A 27,219-nucleotide genomic window follows, 5' to 3' on the forward strand; every position below is an offset into this window, starting at 1 on the left:
GCGGGCGGAGCGGAGCCCGCCGGTTGCTCCACGCGTCACTTCCGGGATCCGCCGCGGGGAACCACTTCCGGGGGAGCGGCCCGGCGGCGCGGGAGGTAAGTGCGGCGGCGCGGCGGCCGGGCTCGGGCTTCGGGGCGGGGCGGAGTCGCCGGGGTGGCGGGAACGTTGAGGGGGTTGGACTCCGGCGCCCGCGGCCCTGCTGCTCCCGGCGGCGGCGCTGCTCCGCCGGTCCCGGGCACGCCCGGCGCGCGGCGAGAATAACTTCCCGGGGCGCCCCTCAGGAAGTTGCTTGCAGAGGGGAGTTTGAGTCCCTGGGAGATGGACGGCCTCGCCTCTGCCGCCCCGAGCGTTGTTCCGAGCCCGGGCCCGACCCCAGCGCTCGCTGCCGGGACCTGGCCTTTCCTTCCATCCGTGGAGCATGGGAGGCGCTCGGGCGCCGGAATCAGTCCGGCCAGAATTCGACTGCTGAGTGGGCCCCATATTGCTGTGTGTTGCCCCTCTGGTCCTCAGTTTCCTCCTCTGTAAAATGGGCGCATAGCTTGATCTGAGAATTAAATGAGATGGCGAGTGCAGAGCGCTTAGTAGGTGCACAGTGCGTGTTTGTTGGGTGATTTCTTTTAAAAATTTATTTATTTATTTTAAATAATCTCTACACCCAACCTGGGGCTGGAACTCACCACCGCGAGATCAAGAGCCCCTGCTCTTCCGACTGAGCCAGGGTGGCGCCGTGAGAATTGCCCCTGTTCTTAAGATCTTACCTTAGGGTAGTGCATGTGTCATAATGAACCAATATTGATAAGTTAGTGTTAACTAAAGTCCATGCTTTATTCACAGTTGCTCAGTTTCCGCCTAATGTCCTTTTTCTGGATCCTATCCAGGATACTCTATTATGTTTAGTAGTCACGTCTGCTTGTCTCCTCTTGGCTGTGATAGTTTCCCAGACTGCCTCGTCAGCTTGACAGTTTTGAGTATTACTGGTCAGATATTTTGTACAGTGATCCTCAGCTGAGGTTTGTCTGATGTTTTTCTCATGACTAAATTGAAGTTACGGGGTTTGGGGAGGAAAACCACAGAGGTAAAGGGCCATTCTCATGACATCATATCAAGGGTACATACTATCAATATAAATGGTCACTGTTGGTGTTAACCTGGATCACTAGCTTGAGAGAGTCAGGTTTTTCCAGTAAAATTACTCCCCTTCCTTCCCTCTTCCATATTGTACTCTTGGAAGAAAGTCATTACATGGAACCCATACTTGAGTGTGGAATCATGCTTCACGCTTAAAGTCAGATAAATCTAGGTAAATTATTTGGAATTCTCCATAGGAAATTTGTCAACTCTGCCCTACTTATTTATTAACTTATTCAGTTTATATCAGTGTGGGCTCATATTTATTTTCATACTTTGGATTACAATCCAGTGCTGCTCTGTTTTATTGTTCACATTGTCCCAGCTTCGGCGGTTGGGCACTCCTTTATCCCTTTGATGTACCCCGGCACATGTGTTTTTTCTTTTGTTTTGTGAACACCTTCTGTTCCAGGTTCATCTTGTACATTTCATGCCTCAGTCCCAGAATTAACCATTTCTCCAAGGAGCTTGGTTCCTTTTATTGGAGAAAGTATTAAATGCCAAGACCTCGGTGCTAGGTGTGATCATTATGCCCATGTTTCCAGGCCTTCAGTGCAAGAGACAGATGTGTGTGTACTAACTTGTATATATACACGCATATCTATAAATATTTCTCTGTGGAGTCACCTGTATCTATGTTAAGCTAAATACGGGTTCATACTGATATCTGCAACTCTCATCCATTCCACGTGGATCATTCTAGCCTCCTCCTCTGGCTTAGCTGTGACTAATCTTAGCTCCCACCATCTACCATCCATTTACCCAATTCAGTTTCAGTATACATATGTAATGGTTTCAGAATTGTTAACCTCTATCCCCTTTGGGAAATAATGTTATCAACTAGAGTTGTACAAGTGCAATTCCTTTTATCTTTAGTCCACAGACTCCACTCATTTCCAAAGTTACTGAGGTCAACACCTGATTCCCCCTGCCCTTTCAGTGAAGTTGTTTAATACAGTTGTCAAACATTTCTTTTTTTTTTTAATATTTTTTAATATATATATATATATATATTTTTTTTTTTTTTTTTTTTTGAGAGAGAGACAGAATGCGAGCAGGGGAGGGGCAGAGAGAGAGGGAGACACAGAATCCAAAGCAGGCTCCAGGGTCCAAGCTGTTAGCACAGAGCCCGACGCGGGGCTCAAACTCACAAACCGCAAGATCATGACCTGAGCTGAAGTCAGATGCTTAACTGACTGAGCCACCCAGGTGCCCCATACATTTGTAAAACATTTCAATTCAGAATGTCACATTTTGTGTTCCCTACTGGGATACCTTGACCTCCTAAATGATTTTTTAAAAACATTTGCATCCATTAAAGTTTACTCATTGTGCTATAAAGTTCTATGCATGTTGACAAATCCTTAATGTCGTGTATTCACCATTTTAGTATCATACAGAATAGCTTCACCTTCAGGGATTATTTTTAACTTCTTTCAGATTTCACCTCAGCAATGCCAGTAGCTCTGTCTTCAAAATATGTCCATAACCCCAGAATTTACCATCTCCACTTTACAACCGGGTGCAGGCAGGTCTTTTTGACTGTTACAGCAGCCTCCTAAGTGGTCTCCGTGTTTCTTTTCCACTCTTACCCCTCTGCAGTCTGTTGTTCTCAACACAGCAGCCAGAGGGACCATTTTAAAATAAGTCAGACCATATCATCTTCTTTGCTAAGTAGCTTCGAGTGGCTCCCCTTTTACTAAGGGGAGAAGCCAAAGGTCTTATAATGGCCTGCTAGCCCTACACAGCTTGCTCACTCTACTGTTCTCCTGGATCATCAAGTTTCATTCCTGACTCAGGACCTTATCCTCGCTGTTCCTCCAACCTGGGGTAGTCCAGCAGACATTTAAATGACTCATTCCTGTGCTTTATTTTATTTTATTTTATTTTTTTTTGGCCTCTGCTGAAATGTCACCTTCTCAGAGAGGTCCTTCCCTCACCGCCTCATATAAAATAGCACTCCCTCTATATTTTCTCCTAATACCTTTGACATTGTATTACGTGTGTGTGTGTGATTGGATGAAATTTCATTTGGATGAAAACTCCCTGGCAGGAGTCAGAATAATATCGACACATAATAGGCGCTGAATAAATATGTATCCAATGAGCGACTATCTGAGACCACTGGAGTCTGGCATTCAGGGATGAGCCTCAAGGGTTCTAGTAGCTTATGAAATTATTTGCCATGTTTGGTAATAGATGAGTAAGTAGTTTTTATTAAATTCTGGTAGGGGTAAGAGATTTCCACAACGTGTGAAAACCTCTGCTCTTAAAGTGACTCTGGCTAGAGTCACCGGAGGATAGTCAGCTCTGCCCTGACTCACTGGGAAAGCCTAAGCAGGCCCCAGGCTTCTCAACTCCTACTTCTCATTGTTAAATGAGGCATTTGGTTGAGGCATCTGCTCTTGCTTTCATGGTGGGAGACAGGCATAGGCATTGTCATTTACCAAATATTTGAGTCAGGTCCGGACCAGGGCCTTATAGTGAGCAAGTGAAAAACATTAAGACTCCAGACTTCTTACTTCTCAGATAACAAACAATAGGTTTTGAATTTTGGCCTAGAGCACACATACTTGGATGTAAATGGCTACAACTGAAATAAAGCTTCAGGATACAAAATTGATCCTTACTATTACGGTATTTTCTGTTGTTATTTATTTAATTAAAGTGCTAGCTAATGAAGGGAAAGGGAAAACGTGCTGGATACAGCCCCTAAGTGGTTTCCATAGCTCACCTAATGGGTCACAGCCTGCAGCTGGAAAGCCGTGGACCTGGTGGGGAAAGCTCAGGCTCTGGAGGAGCCAGCCAGTTTGAACCCTGACTTTACCACTCATCCACCAAGTAATCCCTGGGCAGGCCATGTAACCTCTTGAAGCCTCAGTTTCCTCATCCTCATCAGCAGTAATACCCACCTCCCCACCGGTTGGGAAGCGAATGAGATACCGACTGGGAAGTGTCGTGCGTATCCGGCAAGTGATTCGCTCCTTGCTGTTGCTGCTACCGCAACAGTGGCCCGGGGAACCACTGGGCACCAGGCAGCCTGGGGGCAGCCGCCTCCCGCTTGAGATGTGAAGGATGAGTAGGACTCATGGGACTTCTGTACTCAGGAAAGGAAGGCCCAGGGTACTGGCAGGAAGGCCGGGAGGTCAAGCACAGGGGTGCAGAGAAAGCTAGGGAAGCGTTCTAAAGCATACACTATATGTGTAGAGCGTTTGACGTTTCCCAGGACCCTTTTACAGCCACCCTCCTGTGACACCTGTGCTGTCCAGTATAGGAGTCCTCACTTGAACAGCAGCGATTTCCATTTTCCTAGTCTCTTCTGATCTCTGGCCGGTGAAATCACTTTATACGTGGTCACGGCCGCGGGGTTTCTATAATTGTTTTCTTTTTTCAGCTCATGTTATTCTCCAAGACTTTATGCTGGCCTGATACGTGTTGTTTATATTTGCCATTGTAGTGAAGGGGGACTGTGCCGGGATGCGCCATAATCGGGTTAACTGCTTTAGTGTTGGACATTTTGGTTGCTTCCTGTTTTGCAGCATAATGAATAGCATTGCCATGAACTTTTTTGTACCTGAAGCCTTTTTTCTTGCTTTGAATTGTTTCCTTGCTGTAAATTCTAGGAAGTGAGTTATTCAGTCAAAGGGTATAATCACTTTTATGGCTCTTGTTTTAGGTTGTCCTACTGCCATTAAAAAAAAAAAGAATCCTAAATGCATTGTAGCTCAGAATAGAGATGATTGTCATCTGGCTCCTGAGAACATCGAGTCCCCAGGAGGTCAAGAGATGGGCCCAAAGTGTAGCCAATTGCTGATAGAGTCTGGCTTTTTGCCTCCACCCCCAGGCCCCATCTTTTTATGATATTCCAAATATTCATTAACAGTGTTGCTGTTCAGCATAGTTCATCTAAGTATCGATAAGTTCAATAGGCTTGTTACAGCTTTGGGACCAAGGGCATTTTTAAAAATGTATACTTTATGAGCTGCCACTGTGAAGGAATGTGAGCTTTTTCTTACACCTTGGTGTTCACGTGGTGGTGCCCTGGCAGAGCCGCGTGTTTCCTCCAGAGAAGCTGTTCTCGTGGCCACCCTGGAATTCACTTCGGGGCCAGTTCATGAGCCACCCCAAACAAGCTGCCTGGTGTCTGAGCGGCATACCTTGTATTTGACCAAAAATGGTATTCCTGAGCTCGAGGCCCCACCTGATTCACCACACTTGGATCCAGATGAGGTTGGGTTCTTTCCAGAAGTCAAATCCTTCCTGGGAGGAGGAAGATCTGCCAGCTCTGAGGATTTTTTTTTTTTTTTTTTTTTTTTTTAAAGAGGGGCCTTGGGCTTTGAAGGCAGCTCCCAAAGAGAGCAGAAGTGATGGGAGAGTGGCCACCCTGTTGGCTCAGGCACGTGACCTTCCTGTGTGTCCAGGACAGTGTGAATTTGCATAGGTCCCACTCTGTTTACTGAGAAGGTGGTTTTGTCATCCTTTAGTCACTCCCTGGCGTTGGGACAGTCGTGCAAAGCAGTGATGCTGCAGAGCCAAAGTGGAGGAAGGTCTTAGAACCTTTTCTTCAGCCCGGAGCAGAACGTTTTCTTTAGCCTGGAGCTATGCCACAGGAACACAGTGCAGGCCACTTTGGGTCATTTTAAATTTTCTAGTAGCTACATTTAAACAGTAAAAACAGGGGCACCTGGGTGGCTTAGTCCCCTAAAGTGTCCAAGTCTTGACTCTTGATTTCTGTTCAGGTTTTCATCTCAGGGTCATGAGTTCAAGCCCCATGCCAGGCTCCCTGCTGGGTGTGCAGCCTACTTAAAAAAGTAAAAAGAAAAAGGTAAAAAAAAATTTTATTGTGGTAAAAAAAAAAAAAAAAATATATATATATATATATATATATATATATATATATAACAAAATTTACCGTTTTAATCTTTTTTCTTTCATTTTAACCATTTTAAATTATTTTTTGTTAAACAGGTTTTTTTAAATGCTTATTTGTGTGTGTGTGAGAGAGAGAGAGAGAGAGAGAGAGAGAGAGAGAAAGAGAGAGGAGACAGCATGAGCAGGGGAGGGGCAGAGAGGGAGGGAGACACAGAATCCAAAGCAGGCTCCAGCCTCTGAGCTGTCAGTACAGAGCCCGACGCGGGGCTCGAACTTGTGAACTGTGAGATCATGACCTTAGCAGAAGTCGGACACTTAACCAACTGAGCCACCCAACGCCCCTCATTTTAACCATTTTTAACTATATAGTTCAGTAGCATTCACAGTGGTGTCTAACCATCATCACTATCTATTTCCAGAACTTTTTCATCATCCCAAACCGAAACTCTATCCATTAAACAATAACTCCCCATTCCTCCTCCCCCAGCTCCTGCTAACCTATAGTCTAGTTTCTGCCTCTAGGCTTTGCCTCTAGAATTTGTGTCTGTCTCTAGAATTTGCCTATTCTAGGTACCTTTTAGAAGTAGAATCATACAACATTTGTCCTTTTGTGTCTGGCTTGTTTCACTTAGTATCATGCATCATGTTTTCAAGCTTCATCCATGTTATAGCGTGTATCAGAATTTCAGTCCCTCTATAGTTGAATAGTGTTCCTTTGTATGTATGTGCCTCGTTTTGTTTATCCATTCATCTGTTGATAGGCTCTTGGTTGTTTCCATCTTCTGGCTGTTGTGAATGCAGCTGTGAACACTGGTGTACAAGTATCAGTTTGGGCTCCTGCTTTCAGTTATTTTGGGCATATACCTGGGAGTGCAGTCGCTGGATCATATGGTAATTCTTTTTTTTTTTTTTAAGTTTATTTATTTTGGGGGAGAGCGCGAGCGAGTGTGCAGGAGCGAGCCCACGTGAGCAGGGGAGGGACAGAGAGAGAGGGAGAGAGAGAATCCCGAGCAGGCTCCGAGTGTCAGCACAGAGCCGGACATGGGGCTTGAACCCATGAACTGTGAGGTCATGACTTGAGCAGAAATCAAGAGTTGGATGCTTAACTGATTGAGCCACCTAGGCACCCCTTCATGTGGTGGTTCTAGGTTTAGCTTTTTGAGAAGCAACCAAACTGTTTTCTAGTTTCTGTTTTCACTCTAGTATAATTTCACTCTAGTTTGTATTTTGATAGTGTTCTTTGATGCACCAATTTTTAAATTCTGATGAAGTCCAATTTATTTTTTATTTTGTTGCCTGTGCTTTGGGTGTCACATCAAAGAAATCATTGCCAAGTCCAGTTTCATGAAGATTTTCCCGTACGTTTTCTCGTATGAGTTTCATAGTTTTGGCTCTCAAGTTTAGATCTTTGATTCTTTTTTTTTTAAGTTCATTTATTTATTTTGAGAGAGGAAGAGAGCGTGAGCAGAGGAGGGGCAGAGAGAGAGGGGGAGAGAGAAAATCCCAAGCAGGCTCCATGCTGTCAGCACAAAGCCTGATGAGGGGCTCAATCCCACAAACTGTGAGACCGTGACATGAGCCGAAATCAAGAATTGGACGCTTAACTCACTGAGCCACCCAGGTGCCCCATATCTTTGACTCATTTTTTAGTTCGTTTTTGTATATGGTATAAGAGTCTAGCCTCATTATTTTGCATGTTGCTATGCAGTTTTCCCAGCACCATGTGTGGAAAAGACTGTTCTTCCCCATTGAGTGGTGTTGGCGCCCTTGTTTGAAAATCAGCTGACTACACGTGAGGATGTATTTCTCAGCTGCCTATTCCGTTAGTCTACATCCTTATCCCAGTGCCTGTTTTGCTTACTGTGGCTGTCTAGTAAGTTTTTTTTTTTTAATTTTTTTTTTTCAACGTTTATTTTTTATTTTGGGGATAGAGAGAGACAGAGCATGAACGGGGGAGGGGCAGAGAGAGAGGGAGACACAGAATCGGAAACAGGCTCCAGGCTCTGAGCCATCAGCCCAGAGCCCGACGCGGGGCTCGAACTCACGGAGCGCGAGATCGTGACCTGGCTGAAGTCGGACGCTTAACCAACTGCGCCACCCAGGCACCCCTCTAGTAAGTTTTAAACTCAGAAAGTAAATCCTCCAATTTTGTTCTTTTTCAAGGTCAGGTGAAAATAATACAACTTAATCCAGTATATCATTTCAACATGTAATCAATATAAAAATCTCGTTAATGAGATATTTTACATTTTTATGTTCCTGCTAGCTCCTAAATTGAGTATATATTTAACAGCCCTCTCAGTTTGGATCGGCTCTGTTTCAGCTCTCAGTAACCACATGTGGCTCATGACCACCATATTGGACAGCTCAATTTTAGCACGAAGTTGCATTGTGGCACAGATCTCTGAAAATACAGAGGACTTTGGAGTCAGGTGGGCCTGGTTCCAAAGTAAGTTTGCCCCTTTCTCATTGGGGTGGGCAGGAGGAAGACGCTGTTAGGTGCCGTGGTCGAGGGGAAACAGTTCAGTCATACCAGGGTAAGAGGATGGCAATAAGGAGGGCGTGCTGGAGAGGTGACCCTTGAGCTCAGCCTTGGAGGTACAGTGGGGGCTTCACCATGCAGTCAGAACAGAAAAGGGCATTCTTGGCAGAGTGTGCAGCCTGGGCAGAGGCCCAGGATTTTGTTTTTATTTTTATTTTTGAGACAGAGAGAGACAGAGCCTGAGCAGGGGAGGGGCAGAGAGGGAGGGAGACACAGAATCCAAAGCAGGCTCCAGGCTCTAAGCTGTCAGCACAGAGCCTTATGCGGGGCTTGAACTCACGGACTGTGAGATCATGACCTGAGCTGAAGTCGGACACTTAACTGACTGAGCCACCCAGGTGCCCCAAGAGGCCCAGGATTTTGAAAGAGCCCGGGCTCTTGGAGAACTACAGGCAGTTCTTTCGGCTTGACCAGGGTATTAGGAGTGGGGTCCCTGCTGAAAGCAGAAGCTGGCTGAGGCTGGACCTGTCACCACTGGCCACCACCATGCCCCCTGTCATTCATGTCCCCAGCATCTCTTATTTGGGTTACTGGCAGTAGCCTTCTCACTGGCCTCCTGTGTCTACTCTGTACCCCCTCATCCCACCACTTAAAACGTAAGACCCTCGGGGTGCCTGGGTGGCTCAGTTGATGAAGCGTCTGACTCTTGGCTCAGGTCATGATCTCACGGTTCGTGAGTTTGAGCCCCATGTCTGGCTTTGTGCTGTGGAGCCTGCTTGGGATTCTTTCTCTCTCTCTGCTCCTCTCCCACTCTCTCTTTCTCAATAAATAAGCATTTTTTAAAAAGTTAAAAAAAAATAAAAAATAAAATGTAAGTCACTCTAGGGGAGAGTGGGGAGGTTCCTCAAAAAACTAAAAATAGAAGTGCCCTACCATCTAGCAATTGCAGTATTAGGTATTTACCCACAGGATACAAAAATACAGATTTGAAGGAGTACGCACAACTCAATGTTTATAGTAGCATTATCAACAATAGCCAAACTATGGAGAGAGCCCAAGTGTCCTTCGACTGATGAGTGGATAAAGAAGATGTAGTGTATATACATAATGGAATATTACTCAGCCATCAAAAAGAATGAAATCTTGCCATTTATGACGTGGATGGAGCTAGAATGTATAATGTTAAGCAAAATAAGATAGCATACTTTTTCAATCAGAGAAAGATACCATGTGATTTCACTCATGTGGAATTTAAGAAACCAAACAGATGAACATATGGGAAGATGGGGGGAAGGAGAGAGTAAAACAAACTGCAAGAGACTCTTAACTTACAGAGAACAAACTGAGGAAGGTTGATGGAGGGAGGTGGGTGGGAGATGGGCTAGATGGGTGGTGGGTACTAAGGAGGGCACTTGTGATGAGCACTGGGTGTTGTATGTAAGTGATGAACCACTGAATTCTACACCTGTAACCAATATTACACTGTATGTTAACTAAAATTTAAATTTAAAAAATATGTATATATATAAAAATGTAAGTCAGATCATGTCACTTGTCTGCTCAGAACCCTTCAGTGGCTTCAGTCAGTTCGGAAGTGTCCGGGTCCTAGTGGGTCAGCCTGCACTCCTCTCTGATCTTTGTTCCTTCCCGAGCATTCTTCTCTGACATTTTGGACTCATTTCCCTACCCCAGGGCCTCGACACTTGCCTTTTTCTCTGCCTGGATATGCTTCTCTCATGCGTTCCAGTGGTTTGCTTACACTTCGTGTCTCTGCCACTCGATTCCTGTCTCTCTCAGAGCGCTTCCTGTCTGTTACCCTGTACAAATTAAAATAGTACCCTCAAGTTTTGTTCAAAACAGTTGTCACTAGCTGGCGTAGCATGTCTGGATGCATTGCCTGCCTGTGCCCTGAGATGTAGGCCCCAAGAGAGCAGGGATTTGTCTCTTTTGCCCTCTGTTCAGTACTTGGTGTTCAGTAAGTGTTTGTTGAATGGCTAATTGGATGAATAAGTGAACGAATGAACAAAACCTGAAACATAGCTGGCCTTCAAACGTATGTTGATTAGAGATTTGTGTTGAAGTGTTTGCATTTACTTATTTATTTTCTCTAACTTGGAAAAATTTCAGACCCACAAAAAAGTTGAAAGAATAGTCCAACGACTATCCATATGTCTTCTACTTAGATTCAAGAATTGTTAGCATTTCACTATAATTGCTTTATGTATTCTTGCAAGTTTGTGTGTGTTTGTGCAAGTGGAACTATTTAAAAGTCAGTTGTAGAAACATGACACTTAACCTTTGTGTTTAGAAGTTGGCTCTGGAGGGTGGTGAGTCAGAGGACACCGACCGAAGGCAGCAGGCGGCTGAGGTCATGGCCTCCGACCTGGACTTCTCACCCCCCGAGGTGCCCGAGCCTACTTTCCTGGAGAACCTGCTGCGGTACGGACTCTTCTTGGGAGCCATCTTCCAGCTCATCTGTGTGCTGGCCATCATCGTACCTGTTCCCAAGTCCCACGAGGTGGTGAGTTCTTCCCTGTGAGCCTCCACTCCTCAGACGGGGTTCTAGGTACTAAAAACAGCACAGCAGAGAAGATCAGTTGGGACGATGTCACATTCCCACCCAGTGGCCTCGAACCACGTGACCAGTATTTTCTTTGTTCACATGTGTTAAGCAGGTTTTTATTTAGTGCCTACTACATGTCATCCTGCTTCGAGATGTAGTATCTGTCTTCATGGAGCTTCTAATCCTTGAGAGAAGGGCAGATATGGAACAAGCGTGCAAGTTGCCATAAGTCCAGGGCACTTGTGCCGGTGTGTATCAAGGGGAAGGACCTGATTTTACTGGGGCAGGGGCCCGCCTGTTGCCCCTCCCCCAGGGAGAGGGAATTGCATTTGCAAGGACTCTAGTTCAAGCAACTGAATGAAGGTAACTGTGGCCAGAGCACAGAGGGGTCATGATGAGAGGTGCAGCCAGAAGAGTGGGCAGGGCCCAGAGGGTTTTAAGTAGGAGACTGACATGATCAGGTGGGCTTTTTGTGGTTTTGACGTTTTCCTATAGGTCTCTTTATCCTGTAGCCATTCACACTCCTTCTACCCTCTGTTTTCTCATGACATTGATCTGTTGGAGAAAGCAGGTCATTGTCATCTACGATATCCATATCCAGGATTTAGCTGATTGCCTCTGTGTGGTGTCATTTAACATGTTTCTCTGTTCCCCATACTTCCTATTAATTGGAAATTCGGTCTAGAGGCTTGAGTCAGCTCCGATCAGGTTATTTGGTAAGAACACCCCATAGCTGGTGCCGTGAACTTCCTGTTGTATGTCATCAATGGACATGTGTCTGGTTGTCACCCGTTTAGAGATTCTAGGATTGATCAGTGGATTCAGGTGGTGTTAGCTGATCCCTCTATTAAAAAATCCCCACCAAATCTTTCACCTAAGTCGTTTTGGCATCCCTCGGTGATCATTGCTAAGTTCCATTATTTCCTTCTGCTTTTACTAGCTGGAATTCTTCAGTGAAGAAGACCTTTTCTTCATTGCCTGTATGGTTATTCTGAAATGCTATTCATAGTAAAGGCTGGATAAATTATTGCTTCTTTCCCTTTATAATTTTCAGAGCAGAAAGTTTGGACTCCAGCAACCTCCAATCTTGACCAATGAAACTTTGATTTTTATATCATTTTGAACATATATTTTTATACATTTGACATGTTATTAGTTATTTTAATTACAAAAATTTTTAATGTTTATTTTTGAGAGAGAAAGAGACGGAGAATGAGTGGGGGAGGGTCAGAGAGAGAGGGAGACACGGAATCCAAAGCAGGCTCCAGGCTCTAGGCTCTGAGCTGTCAGCCCAGGGCCCGATGCGGGGCTCGAACCCACGAACTGTGAGATCATGACCTGAGCCAAAGTCGGACACTTAACTGACTGAGCCACTCAGGTGCCCCTTTAGTTTTTTTAATGCTCAGATGGTCTCAATGGGAGCCTCATCAAGTTGTGTGAAATATTGTCTACCAGGGAAGTTCATTAGAGACTCATTGCCTAGGACTTAATAATATTGAGTGTACGTTACATAAGCTGCTTATGGACAAAATTCTAGACTTCCAGCAGGAAAGCAGGTATTCAGCATAAACCATATTGTTTGGTTTAGGTACAGTGAGTCACTCTTACCAGTTCTGGGAATTGTAGGAACCACCCAAAATCCAATTTCACTGGTGCCCTCCAAGGGCCAACCTTGCAAGTAGGCTTTTCTAAAGAAAGCAGGTTTTTGGTTTTTGGTTTTTGGTTTTTTTTATGTTGATTCTATTCTGCACACTTATAATATATTTATTATAACTTAAAACTGCATTGTTTTCTACTACTAACAGTAAGACTCAGAATGAAATTTAAGATTTTTCTGAGGTTCTATTTGGCCTTAGCATATGTCCCAGTAGGGATGTATGGTCAGAGTACTGTGTTTAGTAATTCTTTTTTTCATATAGTTATACTCCCATCCTCATATGAATTTAGCTTAATTTGCTTCAGCTTGTTTTGAACTTTTATATGTTTTTCCTTTTTGATTTAATTAAAAGATATAAAATGTGTATGTACACCATTTTCCCACATCAAAATGATACAAGATAAAATTGTCTTCAGAAACAGAAGTCTCCTTTAATATCAATATGCTCTACCCTATTCCCTTCCTCCCTCCATAGGTTACCATTTTTATTATTTTTTTAAATTAAAAAAAAAAAGTTTACTGGGGTGCCTGGGTGGCTCAGTCAGTCAAGCATCCGACTCTTGATTTAGACTCAGGTCATGATCTCACCATTTTTGAGTTCGAGCCTTACATCGGGCTCTATGCCAATAGCATGGAGTCTTCTTGGGATTCTCTCTCTTCCTCCCCCCCCCATAAATAAATAAACATTTTTAATAAATATTTATTTATTTTGAGAGAGTGAGCACGTGTGCATGTGTGCATACAAGTTGGAGAGGGGCAGAGAGAGGGAGAGAGTGAGAATCCCAAGCAGGCTCTGTGTTCAGTGAGGAGCCTGATGTAGGGCTTGATCTGACTGCAAGATCATCACCTGAGCCAATATTAAGAGTTGGACACTTAACCAACTGAGCCACCCGGGCACCCCCATTTTTATTATTTTGATTTATTCTTCTTTTGTTTCTTTTTGGAAACATAAGCAAATGTGTATATATGTGTGTGTGATGTGTATGTACATACGTACATATATAAATATTCTCCCCTTTGACACGTAAAAGATAGCATACTATTAAATACAGCTTCACATGTTTCTTTTTTCGCTAAACAACATACAAGATATTCTGGAGATCAATTTTTCTTGGAGATGACTCTGTCCCAGAGATCCTGCTCATGTAGCTGGGAGAGTCATAGCCATTTACTGATGCAGTGGGGAGCCCTGGCAAAGGAGCCACTTGGGGTGTAGCTGGGGAAAGAGCGTGCTGAGTTCAGTTTTAAACAGGTGCCTTTAAGATATCCAGGTGGTTCGGGGGCACCTAGGTGGCTCAGTTGGTTGAGCTCCTGACTTTGGATGGGGTCACAATCTCTCGGTTTGTGGGTTCGAGCCCCACATCAAGTTTGCTGCTATCAGTGCAGAGCCTACTTTGGATTTTCTGTCCCCTCTCTCTCGCCTCTGTCTCTCTCTCTCTCCGTCTCTCTCTCTTTCTCTCAAAAATAAACATTAAAAAAGAAAAGATGGCCAACTAATCTTTGACAAAGCAGGAAAGAATAGTCAATGGAATAAAGACAGTCTCTTCAGCAAGTGGTGCTGGGAAAACTGGACAGCGACATGCAGAAGAATGAACCTGGACCACTTTCTTACACCATACACAAAAATAAACTCAAAATGGATGAAAGACCTAAGTGTAAGACAGGGAGCCATCAAAATCCTCGAGGAGAAAGCAGGCAACAATCTCTTTGACCTTGGCTGCAGCAAATTCTTACTTGACATGTCTCCGGAGGCAAGGGAAACAAAAGTGAAAATGAACTGTTGGGACCTCATCAAAATAAAAAGCTTCTGCACAGCGAAGGAAACAGTCAGCAAAACTAAAAGGCAACCAATGGAATGGGAGAAGATATTTGCAAACGACATCTCAGATAAAGGGTTAGTATCCAAAGTCTATAACGAACTTACCAACTCAACACCCAAAAAACAAATAATCCAGTGAAGAAATGGGCAAAGACATGAATAGACACTTCTCCAAAGAAGACATCCAGATGGCCAACCAACACATGAAAAAATGCTCCACATCACTCATCATCAGGGAAATACAAATCAAAACCACAATGAGATACCACCTGACACCTGTCAGAATGGCTCACATTAACAACTCAGGCAACAACAGATGTTGATGAGGATGCAGAGAAACAGGAACCCTTTTGTATTGCTGGTGGGAATGCAAACTGGTGCAGCCACTCTGGAAAACAGTATGGAGGTTCCTCAAAAAATTAAGAGTAGAACTACTCTACGACCCAGCAATTGCACTACTAGGTATTTATCCACGGGATACAGGTGTGCTGTTTCAAAGGGACACATGCACCCCCATGTTTATAGCAGCACTATCAACAATAGCCAAAGTATGGAAAGAGCCCAAATGTCCATCGACGGATGAATGGATAAAGATGTTGTGTATATATATATATATATATATATATATATATACACACAATGGAGTATTGTTTGGCAATCAAAAAGAATGAAATCTTGCCATTTACAACTACGTGGATGGAACTGGAGGGTATTATGATGCTAAGCGAAATTAGTCGGAGAAAGACAAATATCATATGACTTCATTCATATGAGGACTTTAAGATACAAAACAGATGAACATAAGGGAAAGGAAGCAAAAATAATATAACAACGGGAGGGGGACAAAACATAAGAGACTCTTAAATATGGAGAACTTGCTGGAGGGGTTGTGGGAGGGGGGATGAGCTAAATGAGTAAGGGGCATTAAGGAACCTACTCCTGAAATCATTGTTGCATTATATGCTAACTAATTTGGATGTAAACTTAAAAAATAAAATAAAAAAAGAAAGAAAAGATACCGGGTGGCTCTGCCAAGTATGCAGAAGGTCTCTAGCAGGAGGAGGGTCTGGGCTGAGTGTTCATCAACACGTGAGAGTCGAGATGTACTTGAAGTCGGGGCGAGGACGAAGTTTCCGGGCTGAGAACATGGGCTGAGATGAGGAGAGGTCCAAGGCTACAGCTGCGAGGATTTAGCATTTAAAGGGCAGGCAGGGGGAAGGCATAGCCAGTGAGGGCATCGAGAACTTTGGTGAACATGGACATGGGCCCATGGCCTCCGGATGGTTCTGTCCATCTCTGTTTCTTATTCTGGTATTTGGAGAAGGAGGTCACGATTGGAGTGTTTCCACCCACAATTGTATCACACTCTAAAAGCGTAATCCCTGTGCTCTGGGGCTCTGTCCTCCCAGCCTCGGCATGCTATTGGCAATTATAAATAACCAACATTTTTACTGTCATTGGCCACTGATGAAGCCAATGCTAAGAGTCCCAAGGGAGGGAGGTGATGAATGTTTTTATTTTGTAGGCAGAGATGTAGAGTCAGAGGTGTGTGGCCTTTTGGAGAGCTGCTGCTCACCTCCTGTCATGTTCTTAACCCTTCCAGGCTAGCCACAGAGGCCTGGGTCAGTTCAGCAAACAAGGGAAAGGGGGTGCCTTTTCCTCCTCTCTCTGCTGTCCTTAGCGGAGCAGTGGGTTGCGGTCTTTTGAGACGGGGAGTTGACAAAGGGCTCAGCAATATGCCTACTTCCCCACTCTGCTATTTAGAGGTTAATTTGGGACAACAGCTTCGTCTTTTAAAATGTAAATAGAGTACATAACATCTCATTTTAATTTATCTTGCAGTTTAGAGCAGTAAGGCTCGCATAAGTGAACTGTCTTCATGACTGAAGCTTACTGTTTTAGCTTTTTAAAGCTTTTCAGTGGATCAGTAGCAACAAATAACAGTACCGGTCATTAAACTTTTTATTGGTGCCTCAGGCCCCCAGTTATGCAGAGACTCTGCTGCTAGCTTTCCTCAGGGTGCCCCCATCAGGCAGCCTTCTCAGACTCCCCACACTCCTAGATAGATAGAAGGGGACACGGCACTCTGCGCACAAGCCATCTCATGAAGGGAGGGTGGGTGCTGAGCCTGTGTTCAGGGATGGAGCCTGACAGCTAGCTGGGATGTGGGATTTGGATGGGGATGGAAAAAAGAAGATTTTGCTTGGAGCCAGGGAGCTCTTAGGGAGGAAGGGTACCTGTGGAGTGAGAATAGCTGGTGGGGACCCCGGCAGCCTGAGGGCAGGAGGGAAGTGGAGGGTGCCAGGAGGTGGGAGAGGGCAGAAGTGGGGGTGGGAGGACCCAGAGAACAATCTCGCTCTTTTTGACGGTCTGCTTCGGGCAGAATCATCCCTCTTGCTTGGCCTATAGAAACAAGGTTTATTAGTGGCTTTTTGGGTCAGAAGATAATATTTTTGGCTCTAGATGATGGGAAAGCCTTTGAAAAGCGAAAGAATGTCTTTCCTGTTGTTCCAGTAAGCCGATTTTTTGCAACTAGTTTATGACTTCAGTACTTCAATACTTAGCAGATTATTTTGAAAGCTCTTTTGGGGGTAATCAGGGAAGAAAGAAGGAACACATACGAATGCTTCCCACCCCACCCCCTTCCTTTTCATAGTGGGAGTAAGAACCAATTTGCAAAATCAAAACTAAAGTCCTTCCAGTCCTAAGCCAAATGAGAACTGTTCTCGTCAACACCTCATTAAACTAAGACCTGAGAAAATAAACATTTGTGTGAGAATGATTGAGGCCTGGGCCACACTTAATCCAAGCATTTTCTTGTAGGTTGGATTCTAAAGTATAAGATTGTAGATCCTTACACCGTTTCTCTCTAGTGCAGGCTGGCAGGTACATTTCATCTCTCATGCCATTCTGATTGATTTTGTGGTGGCCATAGTGAAAGGCTTCTGGGCTGCGTCTGGGCTCCAGGTAAAGCCTCATTGAGGTCTGCTGTGAGTAAGGGCCTAGGGAGTTCTTGGGCTGGTCCACTACTTTCCATCTGTCTGCGCCTGCCTGGGGAGTTTTCAAAGGCCTGGACTGCCCCCATAGAGATTCTGATTCTGTTGTTCACTGTAGCCTGGATCAGTATTTTCTTGAAGTGTTCTGGTGATTCTATTATGCAGCCACTGGTCCAGTCTTTAGACGATTTCCCTGAAGCACAAACCAATTTTGGGAGGGTAGGAAGTGTTCAGTTCTACATGTGTTAAGATTGAAATAATAGCAAGACGTTCAAGTGGGAAAGAAACAGCCAGTGAGAAGTTGGGGATAGAGGCCTGGGAATTATTTTATCAATATGGCATTATTACTTGAAACCCTGAGAGTGTGTTGCTGAGCTTTTCAACAGAAATTAAGATTCAGAAAAGGCCTGAACCTGGGGCATTCCCAACCTGCTTGAAGTGGTTTCTGTGCAGTGTGGGTATACTGAAAAGATGTACTGAAAAGACAGCGGGTGCTGTCCCAGAGCGGGGGTGCAGCTGGGCCTCTGGAAGGGGTGAGAACCAGGGACTCTGTCACTCACCATCTGCATCTCCTCGGTATCCCCTCCCTGTCCATCTCCTGTCTTTCATTTATCTTACCAGGGCCCTGCTTCCTCTGCTCACTGTCCCTGTGGTGAGATGAAACATGGCCACTAACAGCTTCCAAAGTTTATGTCTTTCAGCTGCAGCATCTGGAGGCTGCCTTCCTGCTTGGTCCCAGTTCCAGAATCCCCAGGGAAGGAACTGTGGCTGACCCAGCTTGGGACAGCTATGGCCAGTGTGGCAGGAGGGGAGGGTCCCGCCCCAGGAGGGACGGGGTGCCGTGCAGACAAAGCTGGGGTCTCCGTTCCTGTCGCTGTCTCAGGAGAGACAGGGCAGAGCGGCGGGCAGAGGGGACTGTGGTCTCCCTGAAAACCGCCGTGGTTCAAGGAGAGTACGTGTACAACCCAGTCCCCATGGGGACCGCACAACAAGAACTCCTGAGCGACCGAGGAAAGGCTGCTCTCCTCCAGAGTTCGGCTTCAGTGGAGCAAAGTTCTTAACAGAGTTCCTGGGTCCCTGTGGGTCCCTGAATAGGCTTCAGAAGTTCACAGGGTCCCTGAAATTGTGAACAAAAATGTGCTAGATATCTTTATGCTCAGGCACATTTTCTGGGAAGACAGGCTATAGCTGTTCTCAGTTTGATGAGGTGGGAGCCAAATTCCAGGAGTTTAAGGAGCAGGTAGTGAGGAAATAAAGGCAGCACGCTCCTCCCCCTTCCCCAAAAGCCTGCTGGAACTTACTCCCAGCCTCTTTCGGATCAGTTTCTACACAGAATGTTGATCCAGTTAACCCTAAGCAAGTGGGTATTGACTTTTAGTTCAGCGACTCACCTAGCAGATAAGAACGGTTCCTCTGGCAGTGAATCACAGATTCTCCTACTAGTTCGAACGCTGACTGTTCCCATCTCTTCATGTGTTGGGTTCATGTCTCCCCAGCCGGCTGCCAGCCCCTAGCCGGTACCTTCAACTCGCACTCTGCTGTCTTTGTGTGGGTTGCCACAGTCTCTTCCTGCAGTAATGGGGACTCTGTGTTGAAAGTCAGAAACAGCTCCAGCAGTTTTTCCAGAAAGAAATTGTATTGGTTCTCAGAACTGGGAATTTTAAGGCACATCTGGGTTCAGAGGCTCAAAAGGTCTTCAGGGCTCTGTCTCCGTCTCCTGGCTTTCCTGTGAGTGTTGGCCTCATTCTTAGGCACTCGTCACAAGTCAGGAAGATGGCTGCCGCAGCCCCAGTCTGCATCCTTACTGCTCATGGTTTATAAGCAAGAGAAGCCATCTCTCTGCCTGTGCTCACTTTCCAGGTCTCATGGAAGTCCTCTGCCTGGCTCTGGCTTGGCCACATGCTTGCACCTTGCCCCATCGATAGGAAGGGGCAGTGGGTACCATTTCTGGCCAGGCCACATTTAACTGGCCACAGGAGTGGCCACCGTGACTGAGAGTCCCCCTAGAACCGTATGGGATAGAGAAATGGCAGAGCCCCAGTGCAAAAGGGGGTGTTGGGCAGACAGAGACAACTGATGCCCAGCATTGTGATCCAGTGGAGAACTCACCAGAATTGATAGCAAGAGTGGTGGCTTTCAGTGTGATGTCCACGTAGACTTCACTGTCAGCCAGAAAGCTCTGCAGATTTGGAACCCTAAAAATGAGGGAGCCTTCCCAGCTCTGGCTGTGGCCTGGAAGTTCAGGAGCCTGTTGGAAAATTCCTCCTGGGGTTGCCAGAGTAAATAATTAACTTGGGCAAGTGTATATTATACCTACTCTCAACACCTTAGGAGACAGCCTTGTAGAACTAACTTTGCACTTCTGCCCTGTATTTTTTTTAAGCTTGGGAGCAGTTTGCAGTTGAATTGGGCAGCAGGGTGTTTTTTACTTAACGAGCCCTTCTGGAGAGATTGCTGTGTGGCGGGCAGGGTGACGGTATAAACATGGTCTCGAGATGTGTGCCGTCTCATGGGAGAGACAGCCGGACGCAAAGGGCCACAGCCCAGCCGGTGGGACGGGCCTGCAGTCGTGCTGAATTGTGTCTGGAATGAGCTCCAAGGCTGTTCTCTGTAATCACAGTTCTTGCCTGCCAGGCACATCCTGGACACTCCGTCTTCGTGCGCCTTGTTGAGCCGCCACGGAAGGCCTCCCCCACGCCCTGTTTCTGCCAGTCCTCTCTCCCCCTCAAGGCCAGTGCTAGTTCTACCCCTGCAAGGTCTGCTGGGGGGGGGGGTGGCCCACCCCACCCAGGCCTGGGGCAAGAGACCAGGACCAACAGAAGCATCGGCACTGGGCACGCCCTTCATGTCCCTGAGCCTGTGTCCTGAGCTATAAAAGGAGGGCATGCAGACCCAACCCAGAGTTCTTGGGGATCAAGTGAGATAAGGTGCGTGAGGACCTGAGCATAGCACAGTGGTTTTCCTTCCCGGGACCACTTGAGAGGAGAGAGTGGTTTCAGCCCGTATGGAATGACATTCTGTCCTGATTTATCGGACTCAATCCACACTGAACTGTATAGTGGAAATCATAAAATCCTGAGTGCCTTCCCTGCTGGAAGGGATTTGATGCATTGTGGCACAGATTCGATTATTCGAATCTGATGAATAGCAGCAATTTTCTGGCCTCGTAAGCAGCTGTGGAACTGCTTCATTATTGATGAGGCCTGTGTCCACAGAGGACGGGTGCCTCCACAGAGCCCGAAGTCACCTGGCGGGGGAGGTTTCCTGATCCTCCCGGTGGTGGTGGCCATGGCTGGCCATGGTGTGCTCGCTGAGGAGACTTAAAACTTGCCTCAGGTGAGGCCCGGAGTTCCCAGATTTAAAGGTGGGGCTGTGGTACTCGGAGTCTGCCTCGCTTGTACCAGCAACGTGCGTTTGAAGAGAAATTACGAGTCAGTCATTCATGCAGAGTCGTCCTTACTAGCTAAGAATTCGGAGCTACAGCTCTTTGTGGCTAGGACCCCAGAGTCTTATCATGTGCATAAGAGCTGCCTTTTCTTCCCTGTAGCTTGGGGGGAAGGTGGCTGTGCCCCATTGGACCCGTCACCGAGACTCAGCCTCAGTTTCCCTTCTTGTCAAATGAGCTCACAGTGGCTGGCTCATTGGGGTGATGGGGGCTCAGTGAGCGGACGCTTGGTGCGCATCACTAAGCATGTGCTCTCTTCATTACCCCGTGGTGCCTGGCACGGAACCTGCATCCATTGGGTGTGGATAGATAGGTGGGGGTGCGGGGAACCTAGGCAGAGCAGGAAAGGGAACAAAGCAGTGGGTGATACTGGCGGGCCGGCAGCCTGGGGTGACGGAGTGGGCTCTGTGAGGGGGCGTGCCGGGGGGCAGGGCCGGCTCTGGAGTGGAGTGGCCCTGGAGGCCACAAGGAAGGTCTTGGAATTTGTCTCCTACGAAGAGGGAACCAGAAACATATTAAAGCGGAAAACAGACATGGTTGGGACTGTTGTTCTAGAATAGACTGAAAGCGGTGAGGTAGGTGGCGAGGAGAGCGTGTGGGAGGCTGACACAGTGAGGGGGCAGACCGCGGGCTGTGACCTGGTGCAGCAGTGTGTGTCCAGAGGGGCCGGGTGGGTTCGAGAGACCCTCAGAACGTAGAGCGGGCAGGACCTGGGGCCGATGGGATGCGGGGGGCACGAGGGGGCGGCGAGAACTCAGAACTGGCTTGGAGGTTACTAGCTTGGGTAACTGGGTGGGTGACGATGCCAGAATCTTTGATGGGGAGGAGAGGAGGAGGTCTGGGGTGAGGAGGAGACAGATCATGCATCCAGATGACTCGATGACGGTAACATGTACATACGCCCACAGAGAGCTGCTTTCAGCTGTGGGAAACAGAGCCTGGTGCAGGGAGCACTCACCCGCCCTCCTGACTCCTGTGGGAACCTCAGTCACAAACAAGGGGTCTGAGTGACCCGTCGACAGAATCTGGAACAAGCCATTCTTGTCGTTCCACACGGCCACCTGTGGAACCTGTGGTTCCAGCCGCTACTAAATAGAGAATAGATTTCACAGTTGACTCTGGTTCTCAGTCTCCAGCCCTGAGGCCCCGAGGAAACCGGGGACAGATGATATCCTAGAGCCGTTAAGACTGCACTTCACATGCTGGCACTGCTGCTCACCAAGTGACACCTTGGGCAAGTCACACGATCTGAGTGTTTCTTTCATCTGTACAATGGGACTCGTTATGGCACTTTGTGAGGCTAAAATAAGGTATGTACACACCATACAACCCAGGGCCCGGCCTCCTGTAAACAGTAGTATCAGCAGCCGTTGTGGCTGTTGTTGTTGTTATTATTACTGGTGGCTATGTCTGGCCATGCTTCTGGGAATGTATATTGGGTTTCAAAGCTGCTTATGTCCTCTGTGCCCATGGGAAAACTGAGACCCAGCACTAAACGTTATGTACATATATTTGTAAATATTTACTGAAGTTATCTCTATGCCCCAAGTGGGGCTTGAACTCAGCAACCCCGAGATCAAGAGTCACATGCTCTACTGACTGAACCAACCAGGCACCCTTAAGTGTGTTCTGTTTTCATGATGATAAACAAGAGTGAAGTCCCCATGGTTATGGGAGATCTTGCCTGATCTTCCATTTCTTTTCCCTTCCCTTCCCTTCCCTTCCCTTCCCTTCCCTTCCCTTCCCTTCCCTTCCCTTCCCTTCCCTTCCCCCCTTCCCTTCCCTTCCCTTCCCCCCTTCCCTTCCCTTCCCTTCCCTTTTTTCTTTTCTCTTCTCTTCTCTTCTCTTCTCTTCTCTTCTCTTCTCTTCTCTTCTCTTCTCTTCTCTTCTCTTCTCTTCTCTTCTCTTCTCTTCTCTTCTCTTCTCTTCTCTTCTCTTCTCTTCTCTTCTCTTCTCTTCTCTTCTCTTCTCTTCTCTTCTCTTCTCTTCTCTTCTCTTCTCTTCTCTTCTCTTCTCTTCTCTTCTCTTCTCTTCTCTTCTCTTCTCTTCTCTTCTCTTCTCTTCTCTTCTTCTCTTCTCTTTCACAATTGAAGCTGTCCCAAGGAGCTCACAGCTGGTAGGGGAGACAAATAGGAGAATATGTTATTGTGGTAAGGTAACAGTGGCAATGCATAGTTCCTCAGTACTGGGGGTGGGAGGGGGTAGGGGTGGAGGGAGGGATGGACGCTGCTGGAGGTGGAGGAGCAGGGAAGGAAGGCTGGATGGTGAGTAGGAGTGTGTTCTTGTCCTGGGCCACAGGGAGGGCTTTGCTGGGTGGCCAGGAAGGGCGCTCCTCTTGTTAAGAGTGACTGGCAGAATCCCCGACACCTGACCCAGTGTGAGGTCTAGAGAAGTGCCCAGAAGAAGCTGGAGATGTGGCCTCCTTAGATGCCATCCCATGTGTGGGGCATGGGACCGTGGGGGATAGAGAGCCCCCTAGAAGGTTTAAGGTGGGGGGATCTGTGGCACTGAGCAGAGAGGTCAGTTAGCAGTGGAGGGACCAAAGGAGGGACTTTGGTGCTAGAGAGGGTGACCAAGTCAGGAGGTGGAAGGGGTTGTTGAATCACCGGTACCTGGTGACTGATTGGACAGTTGGGAGGAGAGAGGGCTGGGGTTACTGGGACTCCAGTTGCTCTGCCTTGGGTGGGGAGGAGGACCCGGCCTGCTGGAGAAGGGGCCGTGCTTGGTCTGGGACAGTGGGGTTGGAGGTGCCTGGAAGGTGCCAGTCCAGTCATCTGACAGAAAGCTGGATCGGGAGCGAGGTCTGCTCAGGAGAGATAAAGATAAGGTGCCTAAGAGAGGGTCTGAGGGAAGCACTGGGGATGGCAGCCGGGTGTCACCGTCCCTGTGGATTCTGAACTGGGCCCTACTGAAAGTGGAGGAGGCACCCAGCTTCGAGCTTCGAGTGGTGGGGGAGGGGGGCTCCATCTGTGGAGATCCTGGCGGGCTTGGCAAGTTCCCTGCGCATAAGCCATCGTCTCATGGGGCCTTTGCCTGGGGCACTCAGGGACTGACTGGTTTCCTCTGGCCTCATAGGTACTGCAGTGGGGACGGTTTCCAGCTCCCAAGGTCTCCAAAGGCATCGTGCCTTGTGGGGTTTGCCTTAAACAGTAGCCTTCCTGCTGTGCTCTGCAGCCGGCAACTCCTGCACTTGACACACTGGCTCCTCTGAGGTTTTGTTTTGTTTGTTTGTCTTTCTAACAGGCTAACTTTTTTTTTTTCTTTCTTTCTTCCTTTTTTTTTTTTTTTTTTTTTTTTTGGCCAAGTTACATTAACAGTATCACACAAGTAGATAGGCTGGGAAAGTCCAGAGCCACCGTCGGAGACCTGGCCAGGGGAGGGACCAGCCCCCTCATTATCTTGGGAAGGTCACCCGCGGGTACCCGGGGCTGGTCTAGGCCTTTACATCTGGTGTCTCTGCTGGAGGCTGGCAGGGTGGAGAGGAGGCAGTGATGGCTGATGAGAGGGAGCCGACAGATCTCTGGAGTAGGCCAGTACATAGGTGTGAACTGCCTCTCCCAGCCACGGTCACGCGGCTTCTGTGAGCACATAGCTTAAGGTGCAGGGCCAGGGAAGGGCAGAGAGCAAAGCAAGCTGGAAGCTGGGAGTCGGCCGGTTAAACACGGGGAAATATTTTTCTCTTCCAGAAGTGTGCTCCTTCTTAGTATTCTTAGTCTGTTTTTTATTTTCCCGTTTTTGATAAAAGGACACAGGTACTGAGAAACATTTCCTTTCTGTAGTGCTGGGGACAGCGGGCCGTGGGGGGTGTGGGGAGCGTGGGCACCTGAATAAAGGGGCAGCCGCTGCCCAGCCCATTTTTTTCCACCGGGGGATTAGGGGCCAGCGTTACTAGGTGTTTAAAGTTTTCAAGAAAAGCTAGGAGTCCAGATTGAATGGGAAGTCTACCAGTTGGCTCAAATGCTTAGAAATAAACACTGCAGGCCAACTGAAGTCTGCCTGTGGGCCGGAGGAGGCCCAGGGGCTGTGGTCAGTGTTCTCTGGGCTGGACCTGCCTCGCTAGCATCCTGCCTGGCCGAGGCACAGCGTGACTTATCACCCAGGGGAGGAGGGAGCACTTGACAGGACTGAATCCACTCCAGATTCTTGGACATAGGCTTCTGTGGCTGTGGCAAGCCGAGTCCCTCGCCTGGAGTCCTCTGTCTTCATCTGTGCAACGAAGGCCAGGGCTGGATCTGCGGTTTTGAACCTTTTTTTAGCAGCGGGACCTCTGTGTAAACCAGATCTTACAGGGAACGAGTCCCGACAGATACAAACCAGGGCTGCCCCAGTTGTAGGGAGAGTCTGGAGTTCCGCCCCAAGGCTGCCCTCTGCCCTCCCCCACAGGGCACCTCTGCCAGGCCCCACAGAACACAGTGTGGGGGTTGCCCACCTGCCGGCCGGCACTCTCCACCCCTCCCGGCCCTGGCAGTCTGTGGGTTGAACGGGAGAAGGAGAACAGCAGGGCCGGAAGGAGAGCAAGCCACAGTGGGTCTGTCCCACAGCCGGCTCCCCACCTGCCATCTGCCCGGGACCAGCACAGGGCCAGCAGCCAGCCGGCCCCCGGGCGCTTTCCATGCGTTTTGCCTCCTCACCTCAGCCCTCTGGGGCGTGTATCACTATTTCCATCTCAGAGGTGGGTAAACCAAAGACACAGGAAGGGGAAGTGAGTTGCTCACAAGGTCACTTGGCTGGTACGCGGAGGAGCCTCAATGCCACCCAGGCCTCCTGAGACTCCAGAGGCTGCCTCCTCCCTTGGGGCCTCTTCCTCTGTTCTTCACTGAGGACCGCCCTGCTCCCCCAGGGGCAGCCCTGCAGACCTGCGGTCCGGGGTCCCGGCGCTGACGGTTCCTGCCCCTGGTGTTTCTGTGGCAGTGTGCTTTAGTTTGCGAAGCCCCCTTCAGACACAGTCTCGTTTTGCTGGTGTCAGGCTTGACTCGTCTAAACGGGACTCTCCTTTCTATTGCCATGCAGGAGGCAGAACCCTCCGAGCCTAGAAGTGTGGAGGTGACGAGGAAGCCCAAGGCTGCTGCTCTTTCTGCCAGCAAGAGGCCCAAGAAGGAGGCCAAGAAGAAGCGGTAGAAGAAGAGGCCTGCGGAGCCAGGCAGGCGGGGCGCGGGCCCAGGGGGCAGCCCTCCCGGGACTCAACGTCCTGTTCCCTCCTTCGTCCCAGGGGCAGGGCTGAGGTGGCTGGGCCGCTCTCTGACCACAGAGATCTGGACAATCGTGGCAATCCCCAGGCCCCAGCTGGGCAGTTCCACTTCCTTCTGCTTCCGTGACAGTTTAGAGCCAAGGGGACTGAAACCCCCTACGAGCAGAGGCTGTCTAAGAAGTCCGCCTGTTCAGAAGTTGGGCTGGCTCAGAGTGACACTTCCATGCTTAATCATTGTGGCCAGCCTTTACTTACCCACCTTGTGGATTTACACTACATTCTAGAGTCATGATCTCACGCTGACAAGCACTGCCCCTCCCATTACTCGTGCACCGCAGATCTGCTCATCAGTCACCTTTGTCTCTCCTAGTACAGAAGGAGCCAAACCAGGCCTTCCCTGTTTGTTTAGGTCAAGACACCATGGCCACTGTGATGTTGGTGGTCCCACAGGCACAACAGCCAGGCCCGAAGATGCCTGGTGTGAGAGCCTGCAGGAAAGCCGGCCAGGGTTGTGCCTTGTTCTCTGGCAAATGGAAGGGACTTGGCCCACGTTCTTGGGCCCAGTCTTTCTGAGCCTCTGAAATGGGGGGCTTGTCAATCTCAGACCGACCTCTTTTTAGCCCATCATGGTACATTCAGTGTGTGCCTTTTGGCTTCCATCTGACACGTCTCCACTTCCCCTAATTCTTTCAACCCCAGAACAGTGAGGAAGAGTCATCTGGGCAAATAAACATCAATAAACTGCCTCCCACGCTGGACCTCCTGTGTGTTGCCTGCTGCTGAGGGAAAGGGGGAGGCTGGGTCCCTGCCCTGGGTATAGGGAAGGGGCTCCCCCAGGGAAGTGGGACAGTGGGGCCGAGGATGGCCAGAGCAGTGCTTTAGACCGAGCCGTTCTGGGACAGGTTTCAGGAAGGGTCCAGCCAACTGCTTCATGTGGTCCTTAGTCACTGGAAACAGTCGTGAACGTCCATGCGTGTGTGAGAGTTTCCCTCGGGGCTGGGCCCCACTCACTCCCCAGTTCCCATTGCCAGAGGAAGACGCTGCTTGTCCTCCAAGTGGCTTGAAAAAA

At 48.0% G+C, this 27,219-nt stretch overlaps 1 protein-coding gene across 2 annotated transcripts; it reads left to right on the top strand.

Moving 5' to 3' along the window:
* MANBAL (mannosidase beta like) lies at positions 1–26,908 on the top strand. Of its 2 annotated transcripts, none has more exons than XM_086702153.1 (3): positions 1–95; positions 10,791–11,003; positions 25,973–26,908. In XM_086702153.1, the coding sequence occupies exons 2-3, from the start codon at positions 10,854–10,856 to the stop codon at positions 26,078–26,080; spliced, it is 258 nt and encodes an 85-aa protein (XP_086558279.1). In that variant the 5' UTR covers positions 1–95; positions 10,791–10,853; the 3' UTR covers positions 26,081–26,908. The 2 variants fall into 2 exon arrangements, with proteins under 2 accessions (XP_086558279.1, XP_086558278.1); XM_086702152.1 differs by lacking the exon at positions 1–95 and adding an exon at positions 5,518–5,953.
* The last annotated feature ends 311 nt before the right edge of the window (positions 26,909–27,219 follow it).

Source organism: Puma concolor, chromosome A3 (genome assembly GCF_028749965.1).
Source record: "Puma concolor isolate L17-30 chromosome A3, mPumCon1.1.hap2, whole genome shotgun sequence".
Lineage (NCBI taxonomy): Eukaryota > Metazoa > Chordata > Mammalia > Carnivora > Felidae > Puma > Puma concolor.